Here is a 27,982-nt window from a genome sequence, read left to right as displayed (position 1 = left end):
CGCCCACCGCCTGATGACGCAATTAGCACATTGCGCATGCTCACATTCCCGGGCTTGGCAGTGCTGTTTTCTCGTTCTTTGTGAAACCGGGTCGGTGGTGAGATCGGGATGGGGAGTGGGTTCTCGCCCCCTTGGACGGGGAGCCGGAGACGGATTATTCTCTGCGGGGCAACACCAACAATTTTCCTTCGGTGAGTATTGAAGCCGGTTCCGATCGGGGAGTTCTGACGTTGGGTAGTGAGTTAACTTTCCTGAACTCAAACAAAGAAATTCTGCAGTTGCTGGAATTGCGAGCAACGCGCACAAAATTCTGGAGGAACTCAGCAGGCCGGGCAGCATCTAAGAAAAGAGTACAGTCGACATAACCGGCCGAAACCCTTCGGCAGGACTGGAGAATAAAAGGTGGGGGTGGGGAAGGGAGAGAGAAACAGAAGGTGATCGGTGAAACCTGAAGGGGGGGAGGGGATGAACTTTCCCGGACTGGCGGCCTCTCTTCGCTTCCTTCACAGAATCTGCCGGGGTCGGTTCGGTTTGAAGGTCTCACAAGGTCTCTGAGATGAGCTGCCGCTCAGCCCCTGTTGTTCTGGTCCTATTAGCAGGATGACGTAAACATATTTCTATACTGTTACTGACAGAGAATCGTATAACTTATGTTCCGTGTGTTATCTGAATGCACTTGCCTGTGATGCTGCTACAAGTCAGTGTTTCTCTGTACCTGTACATTCCCGCACTTGTGCACTTGGCAATAAATTCAACAGGACCTGAGAAATCTCAGTGAGATTTGATTAGTGATGATCATCTTCGCAGCTCGGTCGGTGGAATGTAAAGAGACAGTACACTGTTAAATGCAAGACTGAATAGTGTTGATGATCAGAGGGATCTTGGAGTCCGAGATCATCGCTCCCTGAAAGCGACCGCACAGATTGATCTGCACAGATTAAGAAAGCAAATGGTGTGGTTCTCTTTATCATTGTGTTCAAAAGTCTGGAAGTTGTGTTGCAGCTTTATAAGATTAATTAGGCCACATCTGGAGTGTTTCATACAGTTGTGGTCGCTCTCGTTCTCTGAAGCATGTCGGGGCTTTGGAGAGGGCGCAGAAGAGGTTTACCAGAACACTGCCTGGAATAGAGGGCATGAGCTATAACGAGAGGTTGGACAAACTTGAGTTGTTTTCTCTGGAGACGTGCCGGCTGGGATGAGACTGAATAGACGTTTATAAGATTACCAAAGGATTAGAAGCAGTGTCTCAGAAAGGCAGCGTCCATTATTAACGAACTCCAGCACCCAGGGCTGCCCTTTTCTCAAAGTTACCATCAGAGAGAGAGAGAGGTACAGAAGCCTGAAGGCACACACTCAGTGATACAGGAACAGTTTCTTCCCCTCTGCCATCTGATAGCCAAATGGACATTGAACCCTTGAACACGACCTCAATATAAATATATAATATTTCTGCTTTTTGCATGATTTTTAATTTATTCATAGAATAATAGAAACCCTACTGAACAGTACAGGCCCTTTGACGCACAAAGTCGTGCTGACATGTCCCTACCTTAGAAATTACTATAGTTATCCATTGCCCTCTATTTTTCTAAGTTAGTTTTTCTCCAGTGCCGCCAGGTACCTATCCAAAAATCTCCGAAAAGACCCTATTATGCCCACATCCATAAACATTGCCGGCAGCCCATTACACCACTCCCCACCAATCTCTGGCAAAAAAAAACTCACCCCTGATATCTCCTCTGTACGTACTCCCCAGCAACTTAAACCTGTGCCCTCTTGTGGTAACCAATTCAGCGCTGGGAAAAGGCCTCTGACTATCCACATGATCAATTCCTCTCATAAACTTATATACTTCTATCAGGTCACCTCTCATCCTCTGTCGCTCCAAGGAGAAAAGGCCGAGTTCACTCAACCTATTCTCATAAGGTATGCTCCCCAATCCAGGCAACATCCTTGTAACGTGCCTCTGCACCCTTTCTAAGGTTTCCACATTCTTCCTGTAGTGAGGTGACCAGAATTGAGCACAGTGGAGTGTGACCAGGGTCCTATATAGCTGCAACAAAACCTCTCGGCTCCTAAACTCAATCCCACGATTAATAAAGGTCAATGCACCGTTTGTCGTCTTAACCACGGAGTCAACCTGCATAGTAGGTTTGAGTGTCCTCTGGACTCAGACCCCAAGATCCCGCTGATCCTCCACACTGTGAAGAGGCTTACCATTAATGCTATATTCTGCCATCATGTTTGACCTAATAAATTGAACAACTTCAAACTTATCCAGATTGAAATCCATTTGCAACTTCTCAGCCCAGTTTTGCATCCTTTCGGTATCCTACTGTGACCTCTGACAGCCCTCCACACTATCCGCAACACCCCCAACATTTGTGTCATCAGCAAATTTACTAACACATCGCTTCACTTCCTCATCCAAGTCATTTATAACAATCACGATGAGCAATGGTCCCAGATATACATATACTGTAATTCTTATTATTTTGTTTTGTGTTTTCTTTTTTGTCTATATTATGTCTTGCATTGAAATGCTGCTGCAAAGTTAACAAAGTTTACACCACACGCCAGTGATAATAAACCTGATTATGAATCTGTGTGGACAGATGATATATTTTTCCTGGGGTTGAAATGTCTAATACATTTAAGGTGAGAGGAAATCTGAGCGGCAAGTTTGTCTCTTTCCACAGAAGTGGTGGGTAGCTGGACTCTCTGCCTGGGGGGGGGGGGGACCCCACCAGTCACGTGATCCTGTTTGCCCCTCCCATTTATCCACAGATGTAACTAACTCTTCGCGCATGCTCACTGTCTCCGGTTGGGTGGTGTTTTCCTTTCTGCTCAGTACTGAAGCGGATTGTCTGCGGGATTGGGAAAGGGTCCTCCCCTCCTGGGTCAGGAAGCCAGGGATCAGATCACAGTCTGCGGGCCGAAGATATCGTTTTCCCATCAGTGCGTATTGAGACCGATCCCGAGTGGGGAGATCCAATGTTAGCCGTGAGTGCTGAACTGAGGGCCAATTACTCATTTATTTTCCTATTATCTGGGCTCTTCAAAAATATGTAGATGTCACTTAATCTGCATTGAACGATCCAAACCAGGAGCCCAGGCTGTTTATTTTCACAGAGTTGAAATGGGAGACCCACCAACAGGTCACATGAGGCTGTTTAACACAGATCTACCCCGCCCTCTGGTTTGTGACTCAAGATCATGTGGTGTGCGGTCAGAGTCCCCGTATGTGAGGTGATGCTTCCTCCATGTTGTGTTGGGGAATCTGATGTTGGCCACTGAGTCCCGTTAACTTCCCCCAACTTGTCTCACTTCCTGAGCCTCCTCGCATTTGTCTTTGAGCTTTTTGGCTGTTGTGTCTTCTCCCGGACTGGGGTGGGTGAGGAAGGAGAATGTACCAGGTTGTGGGGATCTTTGATTTCACTACCTGCTTTCCTGAGGGACTGGAAAGTCCAGTGTGAGAATGGTTTCTGTGATGTGCTGATCTGGGTCCAAAGGTCTCTGCTGTTCCTCACAGTCACGGGCAGAACAGTTACCATGAAAAGCATGAAGTGTCTGAATGGGAAACTTTCTATGGTGTGTTGATAAAAATTTGGTGAGGGTTCAAAGTATATATGGCAAAGTTCTTGTTGTTTTGTTCTAACTTTGTCATTTTAAGATCCTTTATACAGTAGTGAGTACTATTAATTCAGTATCTGTGTATTGCTGGAGAACCATAATTGATCGTCCTTGATTTCTTCTCCACCTCATTCCATCTGCTCATTCCCTGCCCATCTTGTTCAACCTCTGTCCAGTCTCTCTCCCACCAACTTCAGTGACATGCATCAACTATCTGGGTCAACCTTGGTCCACCCTGTGTCACACCTCTTTAGTGATATATATCGGCAATCATTCTTGGCTTCATTGTGAAGTATTCTTTTACACCTTCGGCCTTGCTGAGTTGTTTCCAGAATCAGTTTTTGTCAGCTGGAAAGCCAGAGGCTCATCAGGTGCCAGTTCTGTTGTGCATTGGTGTGGAGTCCTATTTTGTGAACTGTGACTGCCTGACACACTTCATCATATTACAGTCAGCAAAGAGTTCTGGGAGAGTTGGTGCTTGGGCTCTAGTCCTGTGATCAGCATTCCAGGGAAATGGAACTGCTGGTGTTTTGGCTTTGACTTTGCTTAGTGCTTCTACAGATGGGGCTGGATGGGTGTCCTTCTTCGAGCAGCTGGACATTGGTTGTGGGGAAATCCTGGATTGCACTACCCAGTGTGAGATGTGGGGACAAAGTGTGAGACTCTCAGGGTCGGTGAGTGGCAGATTAAGCTGTGTGAGTCTGTGAGGTTGGGTCCTGGGATATCATAGTTTTTGATCCAGGGAAAGTGGACCCGGGGATCGAGCTGTTTGGGCTTGTGAGGTGTTGATCGAGTATTTCTCGTCTGGGATCAGATGTTTCTTTCTGGAGTTCCTTTGGAAGCAATGACTGCCAGTCTGAGGAGAGGATGAGTTCCCATTCCATCCTCACAGGGAGAGGCTGTGAGTAAATGGGCTGTTCCGTGTTTACAACAGTAGAGATAGACCCTGAGTTTGGTGTTCAAACTATGCTTCGAAATCCCCCTTTCACTGTCATCTGTCTGTCACTCGGTGGAAAACAGGCAGAATCTCAAGTTGCTGGAGATCTGCAATAAAAACTGAAAATGCTTGGTCATTCTGACAAAACATTATTACCCTGAATTGTAAAGTTTGTTCCTCTCCCAAAGCTGTTCCTTACCTGCTGAGAATTTCTGATAATTCTAGTTTCTTTTTATTACATTTACCTTGGAATGGTTTATAGTTCCTGAAATTAACCTGGAAATGGAAATGGCTCATTCTGTGCTAGTAGAACAATAGAGAAATCTCAACTTACTCTGTAAATTATCGCAGTATCAATTTATCTCTTATTCCTGGAAATGTGTTCAGTACAATTGCTGCTTGTAAACATGGTTTCCAAAAATAATCTCAGGAATAATCATTGTTATGTATGAGGAGCATTTGATGGTTCTGGACCTGTGCTCAATGGAGTTCAGAGGGACATTGGGGAGTTGTGGGAGGGATGTATGGATAAGTAAACCCACAGAATGCTGAAAAGCCTGGATACAGTGGACATGGAGAGGATGTTTCCATCAGAAGTAGAGTCTGTGATCTGACAGCACGGTCTCAGAAAAAAGATGCTTCCCTTTAAAACTGAGATGAGAAGAATTTTTTGGCTAAAAGATGTCTGATCTGTGGAATTTGTTGCTGCAGAGGTTGGTTGAGGCTGCCATTTTGTATATTTATGACACAAAGTAATATATTCATTGGTGAGTAGCTCAGGGTTACAGGAGGAAGGCAGGAATATGGTGTTGGAATAAGAATCAGCCATGGTAAATGGTGGGGCAGACCAGATGGATCAAATCACATAATTCTGTTCCTGACTGTATGATGGCTCCTCATTGTCCCATATCGTTTTGTGATGTGTGAGGGACAATAAAAGATTGTTCACTGCGATCATTATATCTGCCTTCAATGTTTAAATTTCAGTGAGTTTTGTTCTTAGTAACATTGAGCAGAAATGTTTGTTTCTCCTTTTTAATGTTAACATACTTCATTATCTCTCTGGTTAAAGTTAGACCTGCGGTGAGAAGTTTATTTGAAGAAAAACCCCAACTGGAAGCAAACCACAGCTGAAGACGAGGGAACAGCAACAAGTGAATTGGCCTGAGGACTGAGAACAGCAACTGGAGAGAACAACTCTGCATCAAGAGACTCGGATTTCCCAGTGATTCAGTCAGGAGAAAGTTTGGTGAGTCTCATTTACTCAAAAACATGTCCTTTGGACATTACATACCTGTACAAGGGAAGGTAGGAAATAGCTGGAGTGAGACTGAATGTCCCCAGAAGAACCAGTTATGCTTCTGTCAGACCCAGTTGCAATCAGTCCCGGTCTGGTGATGTGCTTCCAGCAGCCCAGCCCTTTAAAACCACTCCCATTCAGTGGAAGTCGAATCTGGATAAAGTCACTCAGAGACCGTACGGTACAAACTCTTTGTTCCAAGCACCCGGGGCTTACTCAGTTAGTCAGTCAGACAGGAACAGACTGTGAATGCTCCCACCCTATCCACCAATTCCCCTTACACAATAGATGTATCTGTCCAGATACTCCCCCACACAAGACTGGATGGAGCCAAAGTTATTTACTATGACAGCCCCTAAAGACAAATTACAAAATAGTCATAATGGCTCACACACACAGAACAGACAGAAGCTGTCCTATCTCTACACATGAGTGCACAAGGAGATAAGCATCCTGAAACCGTAGCTCGCTACCCTCAAGCAGAAATATGGCTCAGCATGGCTTAGTACATCTGTTGATCATCAGCAGTTTCTTTCAGAAAAACAGGCTGTTATAGATTAACGGTGTTAACCCTTTTACATACTTTATCATTCCCTTCTTTAGATCATTACATGATCAACAAAGCAGTAACTTTTTTACAGAGAAAGCAACTGAGTACAGCTTTGACTTCTCAGTGGGGAAAAACAACATACATCAGTAATTATAACAATGATATGTACAACTTTTAGGACATAGGATTAGGACTATGCCCCACATATTACCTTACAGGCCTTTGAAGATCACCATTTCAACCCTTCGGTGAACCCGTGTAAATCCTGCCCTACTTTCTTGATGCTGTCAGTCTCCTTGACAGTGTGCTTGGAGAGGGATGTAACGTTAGTAGACTCATCAGGGATATAGGTGCTGCATTCTGTGTCAATAATAGCACAGGTTCCCCCTTTCTCAGCTGGGATAAAATCTAAAGTCGTACGATTCTGTACGACTGTTTGCCAGATTGCAATCATTTCAATGGATGTTTCTGTTACTTGGGCCTGTGTTTCTGTCACAGGGTCCCTGCAGCATTGTGGCCAGCTCCTGAAGTTCTTATAGCCAAATTGATTATCTCTCATGAATTTCTGGCTACGCTATAGGAGAGAAAAACTATCATCAAAAATCGCTCAGTCTCAGTTATTCCTCTCGGCTGCTGGGCTCCTGCAGATATGGCCAGGATGCATGTTTCCCAGCGTAGGAAGTTCCGCTTGGTGGGGCCCTGAGACACCATCCCTCAAAACACTGACAGCCACGGTCATCACAGACTGGAGCACAGTTCCTCACTCTCTTCCCCGGGTGTTATTTGAAAAAGCCCAGGCAGATAGTTCCTCACTCTAGTTGAGCAGGATTACTGACATTTGAATCATACTTTTACCATACCGAGGAATTTCAGTACAAACCCAGCAGGCCCCTGGTTCTACCTGCTTGGCATAGGCGTGACAGAGAGACAGAAAGGTGTTAACATGGGGGCCCCCAGGTGCTGGGGTGAGCCCTCTTAAAGACAGAAACACGAGCAGCACCGTTACGTACCCATATCAGTTTAAATGAACCAGCAGCTATAGACCACACCTGGAGTCTGGTTTTGATGTTAAAACCACTCTCTTTATTCGTATCTACTTATAATATAACAAATTAAGCAAAATAATCAAAAGTTAAGAAGTGTTATGAGTACACATACGTGTAAATATAACTCCCAAAACTTTGAGCTCAGGGAATACCAAGCTTAAAGTCTTGAGATGGTGAACTATGAAAGTTCAGTTCAGCCATGGAATAAATGACAGGTTAACAGTCGCTGTAGGTTCTATCCGTCGTTGTTCTAAATCTACATACAAATTATCACCAGAAGCAGCTTATCGCAGGAGTACTGTCTTCAGAAGGAACTACCACACAAGCAAGGGTTGACACACAGGTAGATTCCACAAGGTACTCCCAATCCAGATCCAACACACAAAGTATTACCGACAGTGATTTCCACTGAATATCCCTTCTCACAAGTGGTTACCACATAACACACCCAAATCCGGCTAAGGGTTAACAAAAGTGGTAGCCGTGAGATACTCCAACAACATCCCCATATGGATTATACGAATTATCACCAACAGTGATTGGTCACAAGGGTACCTCTTCAAGTGAATTACCACACCCAGGCAAGGGTTAGCACAAGTGGTCTTCACAGGATACTCCCAAGCCAACAGATCCACTCCAGTGGATCAAAGTGACAATCACACATTCAGTACACGCTGGATCAATAGTCAATCCACATTGTGGGCATAGTAGAGTCCAAATAGTGGCCTTTGGCCACTAGGTCCTTTGTTTCGAACCTTCCATCTTCTTTCTTTCTCTCCGGCTGACTGTGTTCGTGACTATCCTTGCTTATATAAAACAAACTGTGAGCTATATAAACACAATCTGCGAACAAGTGTAAACATGCTGCATAGTCAAATAGTTCTGCCCCCCTCTCTCTCTTAGTAAGAATCAAACAGGAGAATATTAGTTCCCTTCGGGGTTGATCGGGATTCGAAAGTCGGGTCCCAAAAATATGTCGAAGCTCGTCACATTCGATTTCGGTCATTGTCAGGCCAATCCATATTATTTGTCTTAATAATGTTGGCTAACTTAGTTGGTAAGCATTGGAGCAGTAAGTCATTAATAATGGGTATTTGTCCCTCCAGTTTAAAGGCTTGGTCTCCTGTGAAACTGCCGTAGCAGGCCACAAATCACATCCACCCATTCACGCTCCGCTTTTAGCGGCTCCCAACCTTTGGCATTCCTTCTGCAGTACATACCTCTATCCCATTCCATTATTTCTCCAACTTGCTGATAATATACTGTTCCACTTTAAACGTATGTCACATCCGGAACTTTTTCCAGTTAGCCGAGGATTTCCTTCCACGCCGCTGTGCGGTGTTGGGAAATCATGTACAAGGCAAGTTACAGCAGTAGTTTGCCATTGCCTTCTGCTGGGTGAATTGTTTTGTTTAAGAGATCACCAGCTCTAACCCAGCACGGATGAAAGTGTGCAAGGGAGTCGGCTGGATTCGAAATCAAGACCTCTCGCCTCAAAGTCCAATTCTGAAGCCAGTAGGCCATCAGTGGCATAGCTGGCAGACTTCCATTTTACATCTGCCTTTTCCTTCCATTCCCTTTTCAATGATTTCCACTTCTTTCCTCAGTTCTTTTTCCATATCAGATTTACTGCTTGTTCTCATGAGGTAATAACCCAGGCTTCCCCCACCCCCCTCAGTCCGTGGCCACATTTTGTTCCCCAATTTCTTACTCAGTGCTGCACTAAACATTTGAAAATCTTTTTCCTCGTCCGGAAAACTCTCAAACAAAATTGTGTCGGGCTGCTGCTGGCACACTCCTATCAATCGACTGCAATTGACCGATTATCTCTAACTAATTTATCAGGCACAAGGCCTCCTGCTCAATTAACAATCAGATAAATTTACCCAGCAGGCACCTCCTGCTCAATTGATGAATTTACCTGACATATCTGCTTCCTGGCCACTTAGTAAACTTTATCCAATACTGCCTCCTGCCCACTTAGTAAAAATTTTGCCTACCTTATACTAGTCTCCTGACAGATTTTTTTCCCGATCCTGTCAAGGTATGTGACCAGCCTTGGGCAAGGCACCATACATCCAAAGGAACTAACAGTGAGCGGCAAATGTAAAATACCTATTGGGCTCCCGGTCAGTCCCCACAGTCCCCAGAGTGGTTCAGCTGCTTACTCAACCCGTCTGCTCAGTGCTCTGTAGATAGAGATCCTGTTTGTGATGCCAAATGTTAAAGCTGAATCTGAATAAAACTCGAGATACAAGCTTCTTATTGACACCACAGTTTATTGCACATTCTCCTGCAGGAGTTTGAGCCCCAGTTGTGAAAGGGAAGGCACGTAAGCACTGCCACTATCTGACAAGTCGACTGACTTAGGTTACAGCCGTATATTTATACATAGTACACCCCATGCATCACTATTTCAAGATGTTATTTGAACTGGTATGCCCACCAAGTTTGTTGGTGCAAATCTTAATTACTTAGATAACAGAGTTTGTTATATTGAGGTTTTAATTATGGATGGATGTACTGTCCAGTCCTTATTCCCTTTGCAAAGCCCTGACTTAATTACAACAGATGTTCATTCCTGTCCTTATCAGTGAGTCCTCCGCCCCTTACTCAAATGAGGTTAGAATGTATAACGGTATCAACTAACAACGGTACAGTATACAATGTTATCAGCTCTCAGTGTGCCTCTCTGCAAGCCACAGAGAACTGGCAATGAGCCTGGCTGAGCTAACCACTGAAGACAGTGTTTACTTCGGTTCAAATATTCCTATTCAGTCCCAATTATTCTTTTAGCCAGAGGTTACATAGGTTACATAGGTTTTTTGTTTATATATCCTCAATTCCTCAGGAGGGTTCAGGGGAAATATTTATCTCCAATATAGAAACTGGTATTACCTGTGTGTATTGAAGAATGAATTAGGAGAAATTGTTATGGGAAACAGGGAAATGGCAACAGAATTTAATGTGTACTTTAGATCTATCTTCACCAGGGAGGACACAAGCAATCTCCCAGATGTATGGATGGGCCAGGGTCATAAGATATCAGAGTAATTGAGGCAGATTGACATTAGGAAAGAAACTGTGATGAGTAGACTGGTAGGACTGAAGGTTAATAAATCCCCGGGTCCAGATGGTCTGCATCCGAGGGTTCTGAAAGAGGTGGCTCACGAAATTGTGGATGCATTGGTAATCATTTTCCAATGTTCCTTAGATTCAGGATCAGTTCCTGAAGATTGGAGAGTGGCTAATGTTATCCCACTTTTCAAGAAGGGAGGGAAGGAGAAAACGGAGAACTATCGCCCTGTTAGCCTAACGTCAGTCGTGGGGAAGATGCTTGAGTCCATTATTAAAGACGAAATAGTGGCACATCTTGATGGCAGTAATAGGATTAGGCTGAGCCAGCATGGGTTTTCCAAAGGCAAATGATGCTTGACTAATCTGTTGGAGTTTTTTGAGGGTGTAACAAGGATGTTAGACGAGGGTAAGCCAGTGGATGTTGTGTACCTAGATTTTCAGAAGGCATTCGATAAGATGCCACATAGGAGATTGGTGAGTAAAATCAGAGCTCATGGCATTGGGGGCAGGGTTTCAACATGGATAGAAAACTGGTTGGCAGATAGAAAGCAAAGGGTAGCAGTGAATGGGTGTTTCTCGAACTGGCTGGAGGTGACAAGTGGGGTACCACAGGGCTCTGTATTGGGACCACAGCTCTTTACGATTTATGTCAACAATTTAGATGAGGGCATTGAAAACTATATCAGCAAGTTTGCTGACGATACTAAACTGGGTGGCAGTGTGACATGCGAAGAGGACGTTAGGAGAATGCAGGGAGACTTGGATAGGCTGTGTGAGTGGGCAGATACTTGGCAGATGTCATTCAATGTGAATAAATGTGAAGTTATCCACTTTGGAAGCAGGAACAAGAGGGCAGAGTATTGTCTGAATGGTGTAGAGTTAGGTAAGGGAGAAATGCAAAGAGACCTAGGAGTCCAAGTTTGTCAGTCAATGAAGGTGAATGAGCAAGTGCAACAGGCAGTGAAGAGGGCAAATGGAATGTTGGCCTTTATTACAAGGGGAATTGAGTACAAGAGCAAGGATGTCCTTTTTCATTTGTACAGGGCACTAGTGAGACCACACCTGGAATATTGTGTACAGTTTTGGTCTCCAGGTTTAAGGAAGGACATTCTGGCAATTGAGGAAGTGCAGCGTAGATTCACTAGGTTGATTCCTGGGATGGCAGGGCTGTCTTACGCAGAGAGATTGGAGAGATTGGGCTGGTACACGCTGGAATTGAGGAGATTGAGAGGGGATCTGATTGAAACATATAAGATTATTAAGGGATTGGACAAGATAGAGGCAGGAAATATGTTCCAGATGCTGGGACAGTCCAATACCAGAGGGCATGGTTTGAGAATTAGGGGTAGGTCATTTAGGACAGAGTTAAGGAAAAACTTCTTCTCCCAGAGAGTTGTGGGGGTCTGGAATGCACTGCCTCGAAAGACGGTGGAGGCCAATTCTCTGGATGCTTTCAAGAAGGAGCTAGATAGATATCTGATGGATAGGGGAATCAAGGGATATGGGGACAAGGCAGGGACTGGGTATTGATAGTGAATGATCAGCCATGATCTCAGAATGGCGGTGCAGACTCGAGGGGCCAATTGGTCTACTTCTGCACCTATTGTCTATTGTCTATTGTGACAATGCAAGAGGTGCTGGAGAATTTGCAAGTGGGAAAGACTTGGAGTAATCTTTGCAAACCTGACTTTTTAAAGCATAATTTAGCAAGCAAACCACATATGAACAATGTGCAAAAGCTCTGGTGAGATGATTCTTCATTACTCGTTACAGGCCTGCTACATAGTTTGTGTGAGAGTGCAGATGAATTCCATCAAACCCGGGGGATATCAAAGTATTTATCGACAGTGATTTGCTCGCTGTGAAAATGATTACCTCTCAGTATAAAATTCACTGTGCACATGTCACTGGGTAAAAAAATGCACGGTACATGATTTATGTGCACACTGGTCATTACAAATTAGAGGGGACATTGTGGGAAATTGGGGAGACCTCCAGTGTCCCTTATGCCTCCACCTACAAGGTGTGCGTCCAGCTGCAGCTTGTAACCCTGCACTTTAAGGAGTTGGAACTGGAAATGGATGAATTCCGGATCGTCCAGGAGTTGGAGCAGGAGATAGATATGACATGAAGAAAGGTGAGTTACACACAAGGTGCAGGACACAGAAAACTGGGCGAGAGTCAGGAAGCGGAATAAAGTTAAATAGCCATCACAGAGAACTCTTGTTGTTATCCCACACAACAACAGGTGGAACACTTTAGAAACTGTTGGGGTGGGGAGGATAGATTACCTGACAGAGAAAAGTCAAAGGGGTGATAGTGAATTCATTAGTTAGGGGAACAGAACAGGAGGGGACAGATATCCTAGTGGTAAGGCTTGCTAGTGCTAGTGTGGGTGGAGAGTGTGGTGGTTAAAATAAGTTGCTGGGGAAATGGGAGCCAGAATGACAGAACAGATAGTGGAGAGGGTGAATTGAATTGAATTGACTTCACAATGTACACTAGAAAGGCCACTCGGCCCATCTGGCTCCGGCAGTGTTTCTGTTCCATATCAGTATATCAAAATCTACCCCTGCCGTTCCTCTCTCACTCTCGCTGAGATGACAGGCTGCAACTAGTTACCACTCCGTGGGATAGGAGATTTCTCTTGAATTTCATAGAATCATAGAAAACTACGACACATTACAGACGCTTTGGCCCGCAATGTTCTGCCGACTATGTAACTTACTCTAGAAATTGCTTAGAATTACCCTCCCGCATAGCTCCATGTATCTGTTAAAAGACCCTATTGTATCCGCCTCTACCACCGTCGCTGGCGGTGCATTCCACACACACACCACTCTTTGCTTAAAAATCGTAGCTCTGACATCTCCTCTGTACCTACTTCCAAGCAGATTAAACCTATTCCCCCTCGTGTTAGCCGTTTCTGCCCTGGGAAAAAGCCTCTGGCTATCCACACAACCAATGCCTCTCATCATCTTATACACCTGCATGAATTTCCTGCATGATTTTCTCCAGGCTGAACAAGAGGATGAGCTCACGGTGGTTGTGACGTTGTTCAGGGCTCCGGACGAAGTTGGTTAAACTCCTTCTTCCCCACTCTTTTCAATGTTTTGGGTCATTTTCAAGAATTTTAAAGGACTGTGCCTCAGACAGCTGGGTTGTTGCAATTGTTACGTACCAGCAGCAACAGATCACTCATGGAGTCTGGTTTCGATGGTAAAAACACTCTCTTCATTAGTATCTACTCCAAATCTAAAAGATTGAATGAAAAATACAGCAATTAACTGTGTTATGCGTATATATAGCTCCTAAACTCTCAACCTTGGGATACAATGCTAAAAGTCTTCAGATGGTAAATTGGAAAAGTTCAGTAATCCACGGAATAAGTGAGTGAGAGGAGAGATTTGTAAATCCTCACGAACACGTAGAGAGAAGGCAATTACGAAGAATTCCACACACATTCCACGCTGGGTAAACGAGAAAACAGTCGCCGAAGATCTTATCCGTCGATTAGTTCCGAAATCCACTTAGAAAGATCACCAGGTGACAGTGACAGTGGCAGGAATATCGTCAAATGGTTACCACAGAACACCCCGATTCCAGGCAAGGCCCAACAAAAGTGATACCACAGGACACTCCAACAAATCCACACATATGGATTATACGAAGTGACATCCAGACATCCGTTGTGCACTGCGTGCCGATGATCAACCCAATCTTTTGGGCGTAGCAGTGACAAGCTGAAGTCTCTCTCACTCTCACTCTCTTCCTCTCCCTCTCGCTCTCTCCCTCACTCTCTCTGTCCCCCCTCCCTCTCCTCCCTCTCTCCCCTCCCCTCTGTCTCTCTGTCTCTGCTGCTGCGCATTTGTGAAGTCACAGCCGCGCCTCCCTCAGGCACTTAAAGCGACACTCACTCCGCTGTATCTGTCAGTTCACCAGCGCTTGAATGCCACTGATCCTTGAATGTGGAGGCGGAGATGCTGGAGAAGACAGCGCCCCACTCGCTACAAGGAGAGCTCGAACACGTGTCCATGTCCGTGATCTGATTGGATACATCGCCATGACGTTCAGAGCACTGTGACGTCTTCACTGGCTCTCATTTTGGAACGGATTCAGTCGGCCTTCGCAGATACACCAACAGCTTCCCACTGGGAAGCGGCTGTTCACCTGCTCCGTGTGTGCGAAGAGACTCATTCAGTTAACCCACCTTGTGATGCTCCGGTGAGTTCACAGTAAATAGAGGCCACATTTCTGTCCGGAGTGAGCAAAGAGTTTTACTCACTCATCCCAGCTGCTGCAACACCAGCAAATTCACATCAGGGAGGAAGTTCAAATCAGCTCCGTGTGAAAGGTTTAACCATCACGGTGACTGAAGGCAGCTGCAGGTTCATGAGGGACTGTTACTGTCAGATTCTGCAGTTCTTGCGGCTGCTCATCGCACCCAGGACTGAACCCTGGTCACTTAGCATTGGAGGAGTCTGTTCTGCTGATGTTAGCCTTAAACTAGACTGGCGTTTAATATTGTGGATCTGTGACAGATAAATCACTTCTGTATCAAATTCCGTTTCTCACTAGAGAAGTCCCTGCCGATGTTTCTGTTCCATATCAGAATATCAAAATCTACCCCGGCCATTCCCTTCTCACTCACCCTGAAATGACAGGTTGCAACTAGTCACTACTCTGTGGGAGGAAGGATTTCCACTGAATTTCATAGAATCATAGAAATCTGTAGCACATTACAGATACGTTTAGCCCACATGGTTGTGCCGACCATGCAACATACTCTAGAAACTGCCTAGTATTACCATACCGCATAGCCACCAATTTTCCTAAGCTCTGCGTACCTATCTAAGAGCCTCTTAAAAGACCCTATTGTATCCGCCTCAACTACCGTCGCTGGCAGTGCATTCCACACACACACCGCTCTTTGCTTAAACAAAACTTAGCTCTGACATCTCCTCTGTACCTACTTCTAAGTAGCTTAAACCTATTCCCCCGCGTGTTAGCCGTTTCAGCCCTGGGGAAAGCCTCTGTCTATCCACACGACCAATGCCTCTCATGACCTTATACACCTGCATGATTTTCTCCGGTTTGAATAAGACGATAAACCCACTGTGATTTTGACGTTCTCTCCCCCCTCTCCATTCTCCATTCCTCCCCTCCCCCTCTCCCCTTCACCTCCTCCCCCCTCCCCTCCTCCTCTATCTCTCCCCTTCTCCCCTCCTCCCCTCCTGTCCTCCACCTCTCCTCCCTTCCCCTCCCCTCCCCTTCTCTCTCTCCCTCCGTTGGTGTTTCACGTCACAGACCCACCTCACTCAGGCAATTAAAGGGACACTCACAGTAAACGAACCTGCGGTCTCCTAACACAATGCACCTCTAAAGTCTGACAGCAGATTAGCGAGTGAATCTTCGATGGTGTAGAGTCAGAAACCAAAGAGCTGCCAGATTGAGTCAGACTTTAGGGCTGCAAAGAGGAGGAAGAGGAATCAGACCAGCAGGATGTGGCAGCAAAAGAAAGATTAGAAACATTTGGAAACTGGTTGATCGAAAAAAAAGGTGGTTAATTTCTGCAAAATACTGGTGGCAATCAACAGTCAGGCAGCAATTGTGGAAAGGTATAAAAAGGCAACGTTTAGACCGAGCCCCTTCAGCATGCCTAGCCTGTGTACTCCGCTGCCTAGTTGCTGCTTGAACTGCAGAGTTCCTCCAGCATTTTGTATGTGTGCGTCTCTGTATTCCCAGCAACTGCAGAATCTCCTGTGTTTTATAACTGCATTTTACTTTGGCATTAGATACACATTGATATTGAGTATATTGCTTATGGAAACCGCTTTCTGCGTTAAAACAGCTGCAGATTTTTCTATACACATGAAAAAAATGAGGTATGGACTTTGAACTGGTGCTTGCAGAAATGTTTAATGGCATCGTGATTACCCATAGGGCCATGCGTTAAGAATTCTGCCGGCGCTGAAGCGCCGATGAAATGCGCAGGCGTCAGGCTGAGGACGTCCCTGAGTTTCACGCATGTGCGCAGTACACTGAAGGCCTTGAAAATGTCGGCTACAGGTAAGAGCGATTCTCCGTGTTTTTATCTTAAACGCCGACTTCAGAGCGATTCCTGTGAAATCGGGAGACCGTGGCCAACAATCCCGGGACAGTCCTGCCCTCTTCCCTCTCTCTCAGCCCCACGATCCGTACACGGGCCCCGGGGAGCTCCCGGCTGATGAGGGAATGGGAACCGATGGATCTCTCAGACAGAGCTGAGCTCCAGCTATCTAAATGCAAGGATGAGGAACTCGGAGAAAGGGAACAAAATCTTTTACATCAGCAGTTGAGAAAATCACCTTTGTTCTACCTCCCATCACAAAGAAGAGGAAATCTGCAGATGCTGGAAATCCAAGCAACACACACAAAATGCCGGAGGAATTCAGCATTAGTACTCTTTTCCATAGATGCTGCCCGGCCTGCTGAGTTCCTCAGCATTTTGTGTGTGTGTTGTTTGTTCCACCTCCTTTTGTTCTGAACTTTTCTACAGGCGAGAACATGTTTTGACCCATTCGCTCTGGGTACATGATTATATCAGACACCTTTGCCCTGGGCAACAAGTAACTTTCACGTCAGAAATGTGCCAGACTCCAGTGAGACAGACTACTGCCCTTCCCTTCATATTCATTGGCATTGCCATCACAGAGTTCATCACCGTCTGTCATCTGGAGAGGGTTCAGGGGAAATATTTATGTACAACACAGAAACTGGTGTAAAAAAAATACACGGTACATGATTTATGTGCACACTTGTCATTACAAATTAGAGGGGACGTTGGTGGGAAGGAGGGGAGACTTCCAGTGTCCCTGATGCCCTCACCTACAAGATGTGCATCCAACTGCAGCTTGTAACCCGGCACTTTAAGGAGTTGGAACTGGAAATGGTTGAATTCTAGATTATCCAGGAGTTGGAGGGGGTGATAGATATGACAGGAAGAGAGGTGAGTTACACACAAGGTACAGGACACAGGGAACTGGGTGACAGTCAGGAAGGGAAATTAGGTTAAATAGCATCACAAAGTACTCTTGTGGCCATCCCACACAACAACAGGTGGAACACTTTGGAAAGTATTAGGGGGGATTACCTGGCAGAGGAAAGTCAAAGGAGTGATAGGGGATTCATTAGTTAGGGGAACAGAACAGGAAGGGGACTAATATCCTAGTGGTACGGCTGCGAGAGCAAGTGTGGTGGAGGGGGCTGCTGATGTGGTTAAAATGAATTGTAGGGGGAATGGGAGCTAGAATGACAGGACAGATAGTGGAGAGGGTGAATTGAATTGAATTGACTTTCTTACATACATCCTTCATGTAAATGAGGAGTAGAAGTCTTTATGTTACATCTCCATCTAAATGTGTGGTATAATTTATAGTAATTTATAATAAATAGTTTGTGCATAGAACAGTCAGTATAACATAGATATGCAATTGTATTAGCATGAATTAATCAGTCTGATAGCCTGGTAGAAGATGATGTCCCGGAGCCTGTTGCTCTTTTTGCTGTGGTACCGTTTCCTGGATGCAGGAACAGTTAGTGGTTGTGGTGAATTGGGTCCCCAATATCTTTTGGGCCCTTTTTCCGCACCTGTCTCTGTAAATGTCCTGAATAGTGGGAAGTTCAGATCTACAGATGAACTGGGCTGTCTGCACCACTCTCTGCAGGTTCCTGAGATTAGGGGAAGTACAGTTCCCATACCAGGCAGTGATGCAGCCAGTCAGGATGCTCTGTAGAAAGTCCTTAGGATTTCAGGCCCCATCCCCAACTTCTTCAACCATCTGAGGTGGAAGAGGTGCTGCTGTGCTCTTTTCACAACACAGCCGGTATGTACAGACAATCTGAGATGCTTGGTGATGTTTTTGCCGAGGAACTTAAAGCTGTTCACCTTCTCAACCCCAGATCCATTGATGTCAAGAGGGGTTAGAGTGTCTCCATTCCTCCTGTCATCCACAATCGGCTCCTTTGTTTTTGTGACAATGAGGGGGAGTTTGTTTTCTTGACACCAGTCAGATGTTGTTCAGACCTCAGACAGAGTCAGCAATCAAATGGTTGAGCATGGTGTGATGAATGTGCTGAGTTGTGTATAGCACAATGCAAGAAGCATCGGAGGAAAGCCAGATGAGCTCAGGAAAGGGAATTATGATATTGTGGCCGTTATTGGGGCTTGTTTACACACAACAGTCTGAGGGATTTAGAGATATTTGTAGAGAGATTGCAGACCATGCCAAGAAACAAAGGTTGTTCCAGTAAGTGATTTTAACTTTCCATATATTGACTGGGACTCCCATACTGTAAAAGGACTAGATGGAGTAAAGTTTGTCAAATGTGCCCTTAATCAGTACGTAGAATTCCCGATGTAGAAGTGTGCAATAAGCTGTTAGGAAATGATCCAGGGCTGCTGGTGACAGAATTTATTAAACATCATACCATGAGATTCAAAGTAAAGATGGAAAAAGAGAGGTCTGGACCACGGGTTGAGATTCTAAATTGGAGAAAGGTCAATTTTGATGGTATCAGAAAGGATCTGACAAGTGTGGTTTGGGACAGGCTGTTTCCTGGCAATGGAGTACTTGGTAAATGGGGCTTGTTCAGAAGTGAAATTTTGGGGATATAGAGCTTGTATGTGCCTGCCAAAGTAAAAGTTGAAAGGTAACTGGTCCAGGGAACCTTGATTTTCAAGAGAAATTGAAGCCCCGGATATTTTGTTCCTCTAAATGCCTCAGACTGTTGGGTGCTACTGAGATCCATTAATGACTACAAATCACAATTCCACACACTGAGCGCATCTGACTTTTTTGTTGTCATCTTCTGTTAGGTTCTAAAACCTTCCAAATAGTTTTTGCTCTTTTGTTTGCCCTCTGTTTGACTTTTATGTTGGCTCTGGCTTCTCATTCCAGCCACTGTTGTGTCCTCAATGTTTTCACTTCTTTGGGATATATTGATCACTCAGCTCTTGCTTGCATTTGCCCTTTCTATACTCTCATGGTACTATATGCTTTTAACAAGTCGTCAATTCAATGTATAATTTCTTTGTGTATGTTTGGAGCCTTTTTTAGGTGCATATGATGATGAGGGGTATTGATCGTGTGGATAACCAGAGGTTTTTTTCCCAGGGCTGAAATGGTTAACACAAGGGGGCATAGTTTTAAGGTGCTTGGAAATAGATACCGAGGCAATGTCAGGGGTAAGGTTTTTTTTACACAGATGGTGGTGGGTGCGTGGAATGTATGCCAGCAGCGTTTGTCAAGGCAGATACAATGGGGTCTTTTAACAGCCTCTTGGATAGGTACATGGAGCATAGAAAAATAGAGGGCTGTGTGCGAGGGAAATTCTAGGCAGTTTCTAGAGTAGGTTACATGGTCGGCACAGGATTGTGGGCCAAAGAGCCTGTAATGTGCTGTAGATATCTCTGTTCTATGTGAAGAAGCAAAGCAACTTCGGTTATTCGCCAATCCTCTATTACCACCCCGTTACTAAAGATGACTTAATTATCTCTGCTGGGGCCCCTACAATTTCTGCTCTTGCCTCCCACAGGGTCCGAGGGAGCTCCTGGCCATACCCTGGGGATTTATCAGGATGGGTGAAAACATGCTTCCACCAATTCTGTCTGGCTACATAATGATATCAAACACCTTTGCCCTGGCCAACAAGTAGCTTTCACATCACAAATGTGCCAGACTCCAGGGAGACAGACTACTGCCCTTAAAGGCAGTATTCCTTGGCATTACCATCACTGAGTTCACCACTTTCAGTCACCTGGGTGAGACTTCAGGGGAAATATTTATGTACAATACTGTGTGTGTTGTGGTGATGCAAGAGTTGCTGGGGAATTTTCAAGTGGGAAGAAGAGGAGTGATATTTGGAAATCTGAAATTGAAAGCATCATTTAGCAAGAAAATCACAAATAGGTGGTTTGCAAAAGCTGTGGCGAGTAAATCCTTCATTAACCTGTTACATAGGTTGTGTGAGAGTGCAGATGAACTCAATCAAGACTCAACCAGAGGAGATTAAAGTTCTTACTGACAGTGACTTGCTCGCTGTTGAAATGAATACCTCTCTATATAAAATTCAGTTTGCACATGTTGTTGTCACTGGGTAAAAATTGTACAGTACAAGGTTTTTGCACACACTGGTCATTACAAATTGGAGGGGACATTGGTGGGAAGGCAGGGAGACCTCCAGTGTCCCTGACGCCCTCACGTAGAAGGTGTATATCCAGCTGCACTTTAAGGAGTTGGAGCTGGAAATGGATGAATTCCGCATCATCCAAGCGTCAGAGGGTGTGATAGGTATGACGAGCAGAGAGGTGAGTTGTACCCAGGGTGCAGGACGCAGGAAACTGGGTGAGGGTCAGGAAGGGGAATGAGGTTAAATAACCATCGCCGAGTACTCTTGTTGCTATCCCACACAACAACAGGTGGACACTTTAGAAACTGTTGGGGGGAATTACCTGGCAGAGGAAAGTCAAAGGGGTGATAGGGGATTTGTTAGTTAGTGGAACAGAAGTAGAAAGGGATGAATATCCTAGTGGCAAGGCTTGCTAGTGCTCCCCTGTGGGGTGGGTGGTTAAACTAAAGTTGCAGGGAGGATTGGAGTCAGAATGACACAGCAGATAGTGGAGAGGGTGAATTGAATCGAATTGACTTTATTACTTACATTCTTCATACATGAGTTGTAGAAATCTTTATGTTACGTCTCTGTCTAAATGTGCAATGTGAAATTTATAATAGTTTATAATAAATAGTATATACAACAGGACAGTCAGGATAAATAAAAGTACAATTGTATCAGCATGAATTAATCAATCAGAGGGCCTGGTGGAAGAAGCTGTCCCTGGGCCTGTTGATCCGGGGTTTCAGGCTGTGGTACCGTTTCCCAGATGGTAGCAGCTGGAACAGTTTGTGGTTGGGGTGACTCTGGTCCCCAATGATCCTTTTTACACAGTGGCCCTTTTTACACACCTGTTTTTGTCAATGTCCTGAATAGTGAGAAGTTCACATCTACATATGCGCTGGGCTGTCCGCACCACTCTCTGCAGAGTCCTGCAACTGAGTGAAGTACAGCACCCATACCAGGCAGTGATGCAGCCAGTCAGGATGCTCTCAATTGTGCCCCTGTGGAAAGTTGTTAGTATTTGGGGCCCCATCCCACACTTCCTGAACCGCCTGCGGTGAAAGTGGTGCTGTTGTGCCTTTTTCACCACACAGCCAGTATGTACAGACCAGGTGAGATCCTCGGTGTTGTGTGTGCCAGGGAACTTAAAGCTGTTCACCCTCTCAACCCCAGATCCTGGGTCAGCCTGTCTCCATTTCTCCTGTAGTCTACAGCCAGCTCCTTTGTTTCAGTGACATTGAGGGCAAGGTTCTTTTTTTGACACCAAACAGATGTCATTCAGACCTCAGGACATGAAATTACGATATTGTAGCCATTACTTGGACTTGCTTGCGCCCAACAGTCTGAGGGATTTCAAGGAACAAATCTGTAGAGAGATTGCGGACTATGCCAAGAAACAAAGGTTGATAAAGTGAATGATTTTAACTTTCCATTTATTGACTGGAATCCTAGGCTGTAAAAGGACTAGATGGGGTAGGGCTTATCAAATCTACCTTAATCAGTATGTAAAATTCCCGATGTAGAAGTGTGCAATAAGCTATTGGTAAGTGATCTAGGGCGAGTGACAGAAATTAGTGTATGGGAACACTTTGTATCTACTGATCATGAGATTCCAAGTAAATACAGAAAAGCAGAGGCCTGGACCTCTCTTGAGATTCTAAATTGGAGAAAGGCCAATTTTTATGATATTTGCAAGGATTTGACAAGTGTGGATTGGGACAGGATGTTCTTTAGCAAAGGAGAACTTGGTAAGTGGGAGTTCTTCAGAAAGAAATTTTAAGGGTGTAGAGTTTGTATGTGTCTGACAAAATAAAAGTTGAATGGTAACTAGTGCAGGGAATCTTGGTTTTCAAGAGATAATGAGGCCCTGGATATCTCGTTCCTCTAAATGCCGCGGACTGTTGGGTGCAACCAAAACTCATTAATGACAACCATTTCATAATTCCACTCCCGAACTCATCTGACTTTCCTTTAGTTGTCTTCTGTTGGATTCTAAAAGCTTCCTTATGGTCCTTTGCTCTTTTGTTTGCCCTCTCCTCTGTTTTTATGTTGGTTTTGGTTTCTCATTTAACCCACGGTTGTGCCCTGCTGCCTTTCCAATGCTTCCACGTCTTTGGGATGTATCGATCACTCAGCTCTCGAATTGCTCCCAGAAACTCCAGCCATTGTTGCTCTGTTGTCACTCCAACCTTTTCTCTTCCAAACAAGTTTGGCCAGCTTCTCTGTCACAGAAACATGGAGAAGTTCAGTACAGAAACAGGCTATTTGGCCCATCTAGTCAATGCCAAAAACATTTAATCTCTCTAATGCAACTACCTGCACCGGGATCATCACCCTCCATACCCCTACCATCCAGGTACCTGTCAAACTTCTCTTAATGGTGAAATCGAGCTCATATTCTCCACTAGTGCTGACATCTCATTCTGCACTCTCACGACCATTTCAGCAAAGAGCTTTTCCACATGTTCCCATTAAATTTTCACCTTCCCCATTTACCCATGACCTCTGGTTGTCATCCCACCCAACCTCAGTGGAAAAAGCTGTTTGCATTTACCCTATCTTTAACCTCATAATTTTGTTTACTTCCAACAAATCCTCAGAGCAATGTATAATTTCCTTGTTAATGTTTAGAGCCTTTTTTAGGTGTATAAGATGATGAGGGGCATTGAGTGTGTGGATAGCCAGAGGATTTTTTCCCAGCGTTAAGATGGCTAACAGGATGGGGCATAGTTTTAAGGTGCCTGGAAATATATGCGGAGGGGATGTCAGGGGTAGGTTTTTTACACAGAGAGTGTTGGATGTGTCGAATGCACTGCCAGCAGCGGTTGTCGAGGCAGATACAACAGGGACTTTTAACACTCTCTTAGATAGTTACATGGAGCTCAGAAAAATAGAGGGCTATGCGCTAGGGAAACTCCAGGCAGCTTCTAGAGTAAGTTACAAAGTCGGCACAGCACTGTGGGCCAAAGGGTCTGTAATGTGCTATAGATTTCTATCATTCTATGAAATTCAAGGGAAATCTCCAAACCCACGGAGTGGTGACTAGTAGTGAATAGTGGGATAGTTACTGGAACGTATGAGCAGGAACCGGAAATATAAGTATTTGGATAGATGTGGAATGATTAAGAATAGGCAACATGGCTTTGCGCAGGATAGGTCATGTCTAACCAATCTTATAGAGTCTCTCGAGGAAGTTATCAGGATAGTGGATGAAGATAAGGCAGTGGATGTTGTCTACATGGATGTTAGCAAGGCACTTGACAAAGTCTCATATGGGAGATTGGTCAAGAAGGTTCAGTCACTCAGCATTCTAGATGAGACAGTAAATTGGATGAGACACTGTCTTTGGCAGAAGCCAGAGTATGGTAGCAGATGGTTGCCTCTCTGACTGGAGGCCTGTGTCTAGTGGTTGCCACAGGGATCAGTGCTGGATCTGTTGTGGTTTGTCATCTATATCAGTAATCTGGATGATAGTGTGGTTAACTGGATTAGCAGATTTATGACCACCAAGACTGGTGGTGCAGTGGACAGCGAGGAAGACTATCATGGCTTGCAGTGTGATTTGGACCAGCTGGGAAAATGGTTTGAGAAATGGAAAAGGGAATTTAATGCAGACCAGTGTGAGTTGTTGCACTTTGGTCTGACCTACCAAGGGAGGTCTTTCACAGTGACTGGTCGGGCACGGAGGAGTGCTGTAGAAGAAAGGGACCGGGGAATACAAGTCCTTAATTCACTGAAAGTGGTATCACAGTTAGATAGTGACGGAAAGAAAGATTTTACCCCATTGGCTTTCAAGAACCAAATACTGACGATAGATGGATATTATGTTGACTTGTAAAAGAGGCCTAATTTGGAGTATTGTGTGATGTTTTGGTCACCTACCTACAGGAAAGATTTAAAAGAGATTCAAAGATTTCAGAGAAAATTCACAAGGATGTTGCCAAGTTTGGAGGACTTGGGTTATAAGGAAAGACTGAACAGGTCAGGACTTTATTCTCTGGAATGTAGAAGATTGAGGTGAGATTTGATTGTGGTAGAGGGGCACAGAGAGTGTCAATGCAAGCTGGCTTTCTCCACTGAGATTGGGTGGGACTTCAACCAGTGGCCAGGGGTCAAGGGTGAAAGGTGAAATGTTGAGGGGAACATGAGGGGAAACTTCTTCATGCAGATGGTCATCTTGGTTTGGAATGAGCAGCCAGCACAAGTGGTGCATGCGAGCTCGATTTCAACATTTAAGAGGTTTGTGTAGGTACCTGGATGGTAGGGGTGTGGGAGGGGCAATTTAAATAGTTCAGCACAGACTAGATGGCCCAAAGGACCTGTTTCTGTGTTGTACTTTTCTACAAGAACCTGAAATATTACAAAAATTCACTCTAACCCCTTTTAACAGCTGTGCCGACCAACTATTCATCTCAGCACGAATTTTTTTATATGGTGTTAAAACTGTAGCACCTTAAGTTAATAACACATAAAAGAAAATCCCTGATGCACATCCACAAAGACAATTTGCGTGAGACTGTTTAGGTTACTGTGGGGCCAGGCACCCATACTGCTCAGCAGGAACAGGGAATAATACCAATGGAGAGAGTCAAACTGAACCAAGGCACAGATTGGAGACGGCAGAAATGCCCCATTCTTATAGAGACACGAAGAGCATCAGGGAATTGATGGTCATTCCAGATACCAGCACTCTGCCCAGTCAGAAGATGATTTCTCTGTCCAACTTGGGTTGAACCTCACTGTAACCGTGTGATACCAAATCAAACCTTGGTAACTCAAGTAATCTCATCTGAAATGTTGTCCTAAACCCTTTGATGGATTTTGTAAATCTTTCCACAGGTTAAAAACGAGAAGGAATTTGTCGCCGGGAATCTCAAACACAACACGCTAGTTTTGCTGTCTCTGTCTGGATATTTAAGAAGTGGAGCAAGGGATTCACTCAATCATCCTTCCTGCTCAGACTGTGGGGAGGGATTCACTCGATCATCCTTCCTGCTCAGACTATGGGGAGGGATTCACTCGACCATCCTTCCTGCTCAGACTGTGGGGAGGGATTCACTCGGTCATCCTTCCTGCTCAGACTGTGGGGAGGGATTCAATTGATCATTTGACCAAATAGCAAGCCAGTCATTTTACACAGAAGAAAGGCTGTTCACCTGCTCAGACAGTGGGAATAGATTCACTCGGTTATCACAATTGAATGTACATCAGCAAGTTCACACTGGGCAAGGCCATTCATCTGTTCTGTGTGTGAGAAAGGATTCAGTTGGACCTGTGGACACATCAGTCAGTTCACACCACACTGGGCAGAAGCTGGTGATCTGTTGAATTTCTGAGAAAGGATTCACTCAGTCATTTGACCTAATGGCTCACCAGCAAGTTCACACTGGGGAGAAGCCGTTCACCTGTTCAGTCTGTGAGAAGAGATTCACTCAGTCATCCCAACTACAGAGACATCAGCGAGTTCACACTGGGGAGAAGCCATTCACGTGCTCAGAATGTGGGAAAGGATTCAGTGAGTTATTTAGCCTACTTAGACATCAGCGAGTTCACACTGGGGAGAAGCCGTTCACCTGCTCAGAATGTGAGAAGAGATTCACTCAGTCATCCCAACTACAGAGACATCAGCGAGTTCACACTGGGGAGAAGCCATTCACGTGCTCAGAATGTGGGAAAGGATTCAGTGAGTTATCCAACCTACAGAGTCATCTGCGAGTTCACACTGGGGAGAGGCCGTTCACCTGCTCAGAATGTGGGAAGGGATTCACACTGTCATCCCACCTACTGGTACATCAGCGTGTTCACACTGGGGAGAAGCCGTTCACCTGCTCAGTCTGTGGGGAGGGATTCACTCAGTCATCCCACCTACGGAGTCACCAGCGAGTTCACACTGGGGAGAAGCCATTCACCTGCTCAGTCTGTGGGAAGGGATTCACTTACTCATCCCACCTACAGAGTCATCAGCGAGTTCACACTGGAGAGAGGCCGTTCACCTGCTCAGTCTGTGGGAAGAGATTCACTGATCCATCCAACCTACAGAGTCATCAGCGAGTTCACACTGGGGAGAAGCCGTTCAGCTGCTTAGTCTGTGGGAAGAGATTCACTCGCTCATCCAGATTACTGGAACATCAGCGAGTTCACACTGGAGAGAGGCCATTCACCTGCTCAGACTGTGGGAGGGGATTCACTCATTTATCCAGCCTACAGAGTCATCAGCGAGTTCACACTGGGGAGAAGCCATTCATCTGCTTAGTCTGTGGGAAGAGATTCACTTGCTCATCCAGATTACTGGAACATCAGCGAGTTCACACTGGAGAGAGGCCATTCACCTGCTCAGAATGTGGGAAGAGATTCACTCGCTCTTCCACACTACAGAGACATCAGCGAGTTCACACTGGAGAGGAGCCATTTACCTGCTGAGAATGTGGGAAAGGATTCACTCAGTCATCCCAACTACTGGCACACCAGTCAGTTGTTATGTATCCCTAGGTTTTGTTTGCTGTGGACTGTCATTTTAAGAGAGAGAGAGAGAGATTAGGAAGGTGAATCAGTCTGACTTGCAGCTTGTTTACATCACTCCCAGCTTGTTCAGTTTTAACTGAGGACACAGACGCTCAGAGTCAGACGGAGATGAATGAGGAAAAATGGAAGGATCGAAACAAGGGAAATAGGTGCCAAGGGTCACTGTTTGGAATTTTCCTATGCCCACAAGTGTGGGTTAATTATCGATTCATTGTACATCGAATGTGTGGTTGTCACCTCGTTTGATCCATAGGAGTGGATCTGATTTGGGGTATCCTGTGAAGACCACTGATGTGTTACCCCTTGCCTGGGTGTGGTGTGGTAATTCACTTGAAGACGATATGCCTTGTGACAAGTCACTTTGGGTGATAATTAGTATGTGGATTTGGAAGGATGACAGATAAAATCTACAGTGACTGTTCTCTTGTTTTACCACCATGGAACCTGCGGAATTCGACATAATTGCCTTCTATCGACATTTACCCTGGATTACAAATATCTCTCTCATCAGATATTCCGTGGTTGAACTGAACTTTCATAATTTACCATCTGAAGACTCCAAGCCTTGTTTCCCCCTAGCTCAATAGTTTCGGATTTATATTTACACACATATATACACATAACACTGTTAACTTTTGTTTATCTTGCTTAAGTTACTATATTATAAGTAGATTCTAATAAAGATAGTTTTATGATCAAAAACAGACTCCTGGTGTAGTCTCCACGAGGAAATCTGCAGATGCTGGAAATTCAAACACATA

General features: G+C 45.0%; 1 protein-coding gene across 1 annotated transcript; it reads left to right on the top strand.

Moving 5' to 3' along the window:
• The first annotated feature begins 49 nt into the window (after positions 1-49).
• On the top strand, positions 50-27,973 carry LOC132389017 (oocyte zinc finger protein XlCOF6-like). Its single transcript, XM_059961434.1, has 4 exons — positions 50-191; positions 5,643-5,819; positions 16,488-16,613; positions 25,539-27,973. The coding sequence occupies exon 4, from the start codon at positions 26,064-26,066 to the stop codon at positions 27,117-27,119; it is 1,056 nt and encodes a 351-aa protein (XP_059817417.1). The 5' UTR covers positions 50-191; positions 5,643-5,819; positions 16,488-16,613; positions 25,539-26,063; the 3' UTR covers positions 27,120-27,973.
• Positions 27,974-27,982: the final 9 nt, after the last annotated feature.

Source organism: Hypanus sabinus, unplaced genomic scaffold (genome assembly GCF_030144855.1).
Source record: "Hypanus sabinus isolate sHypSab1 unplaced genomic scaffold, sHypSab1.hap1 scaffold_460, whole genome shotgun sequence".
NCBI lineage: Eukaryota > Metazoa > Chordata > Chondrichthyes > Myliobatiformes > Dasyatidae > Hypanus > Hypanus sabinus.
This window is presented reverse-complemented; position numbering and strand designations above follow the sequence as displayed.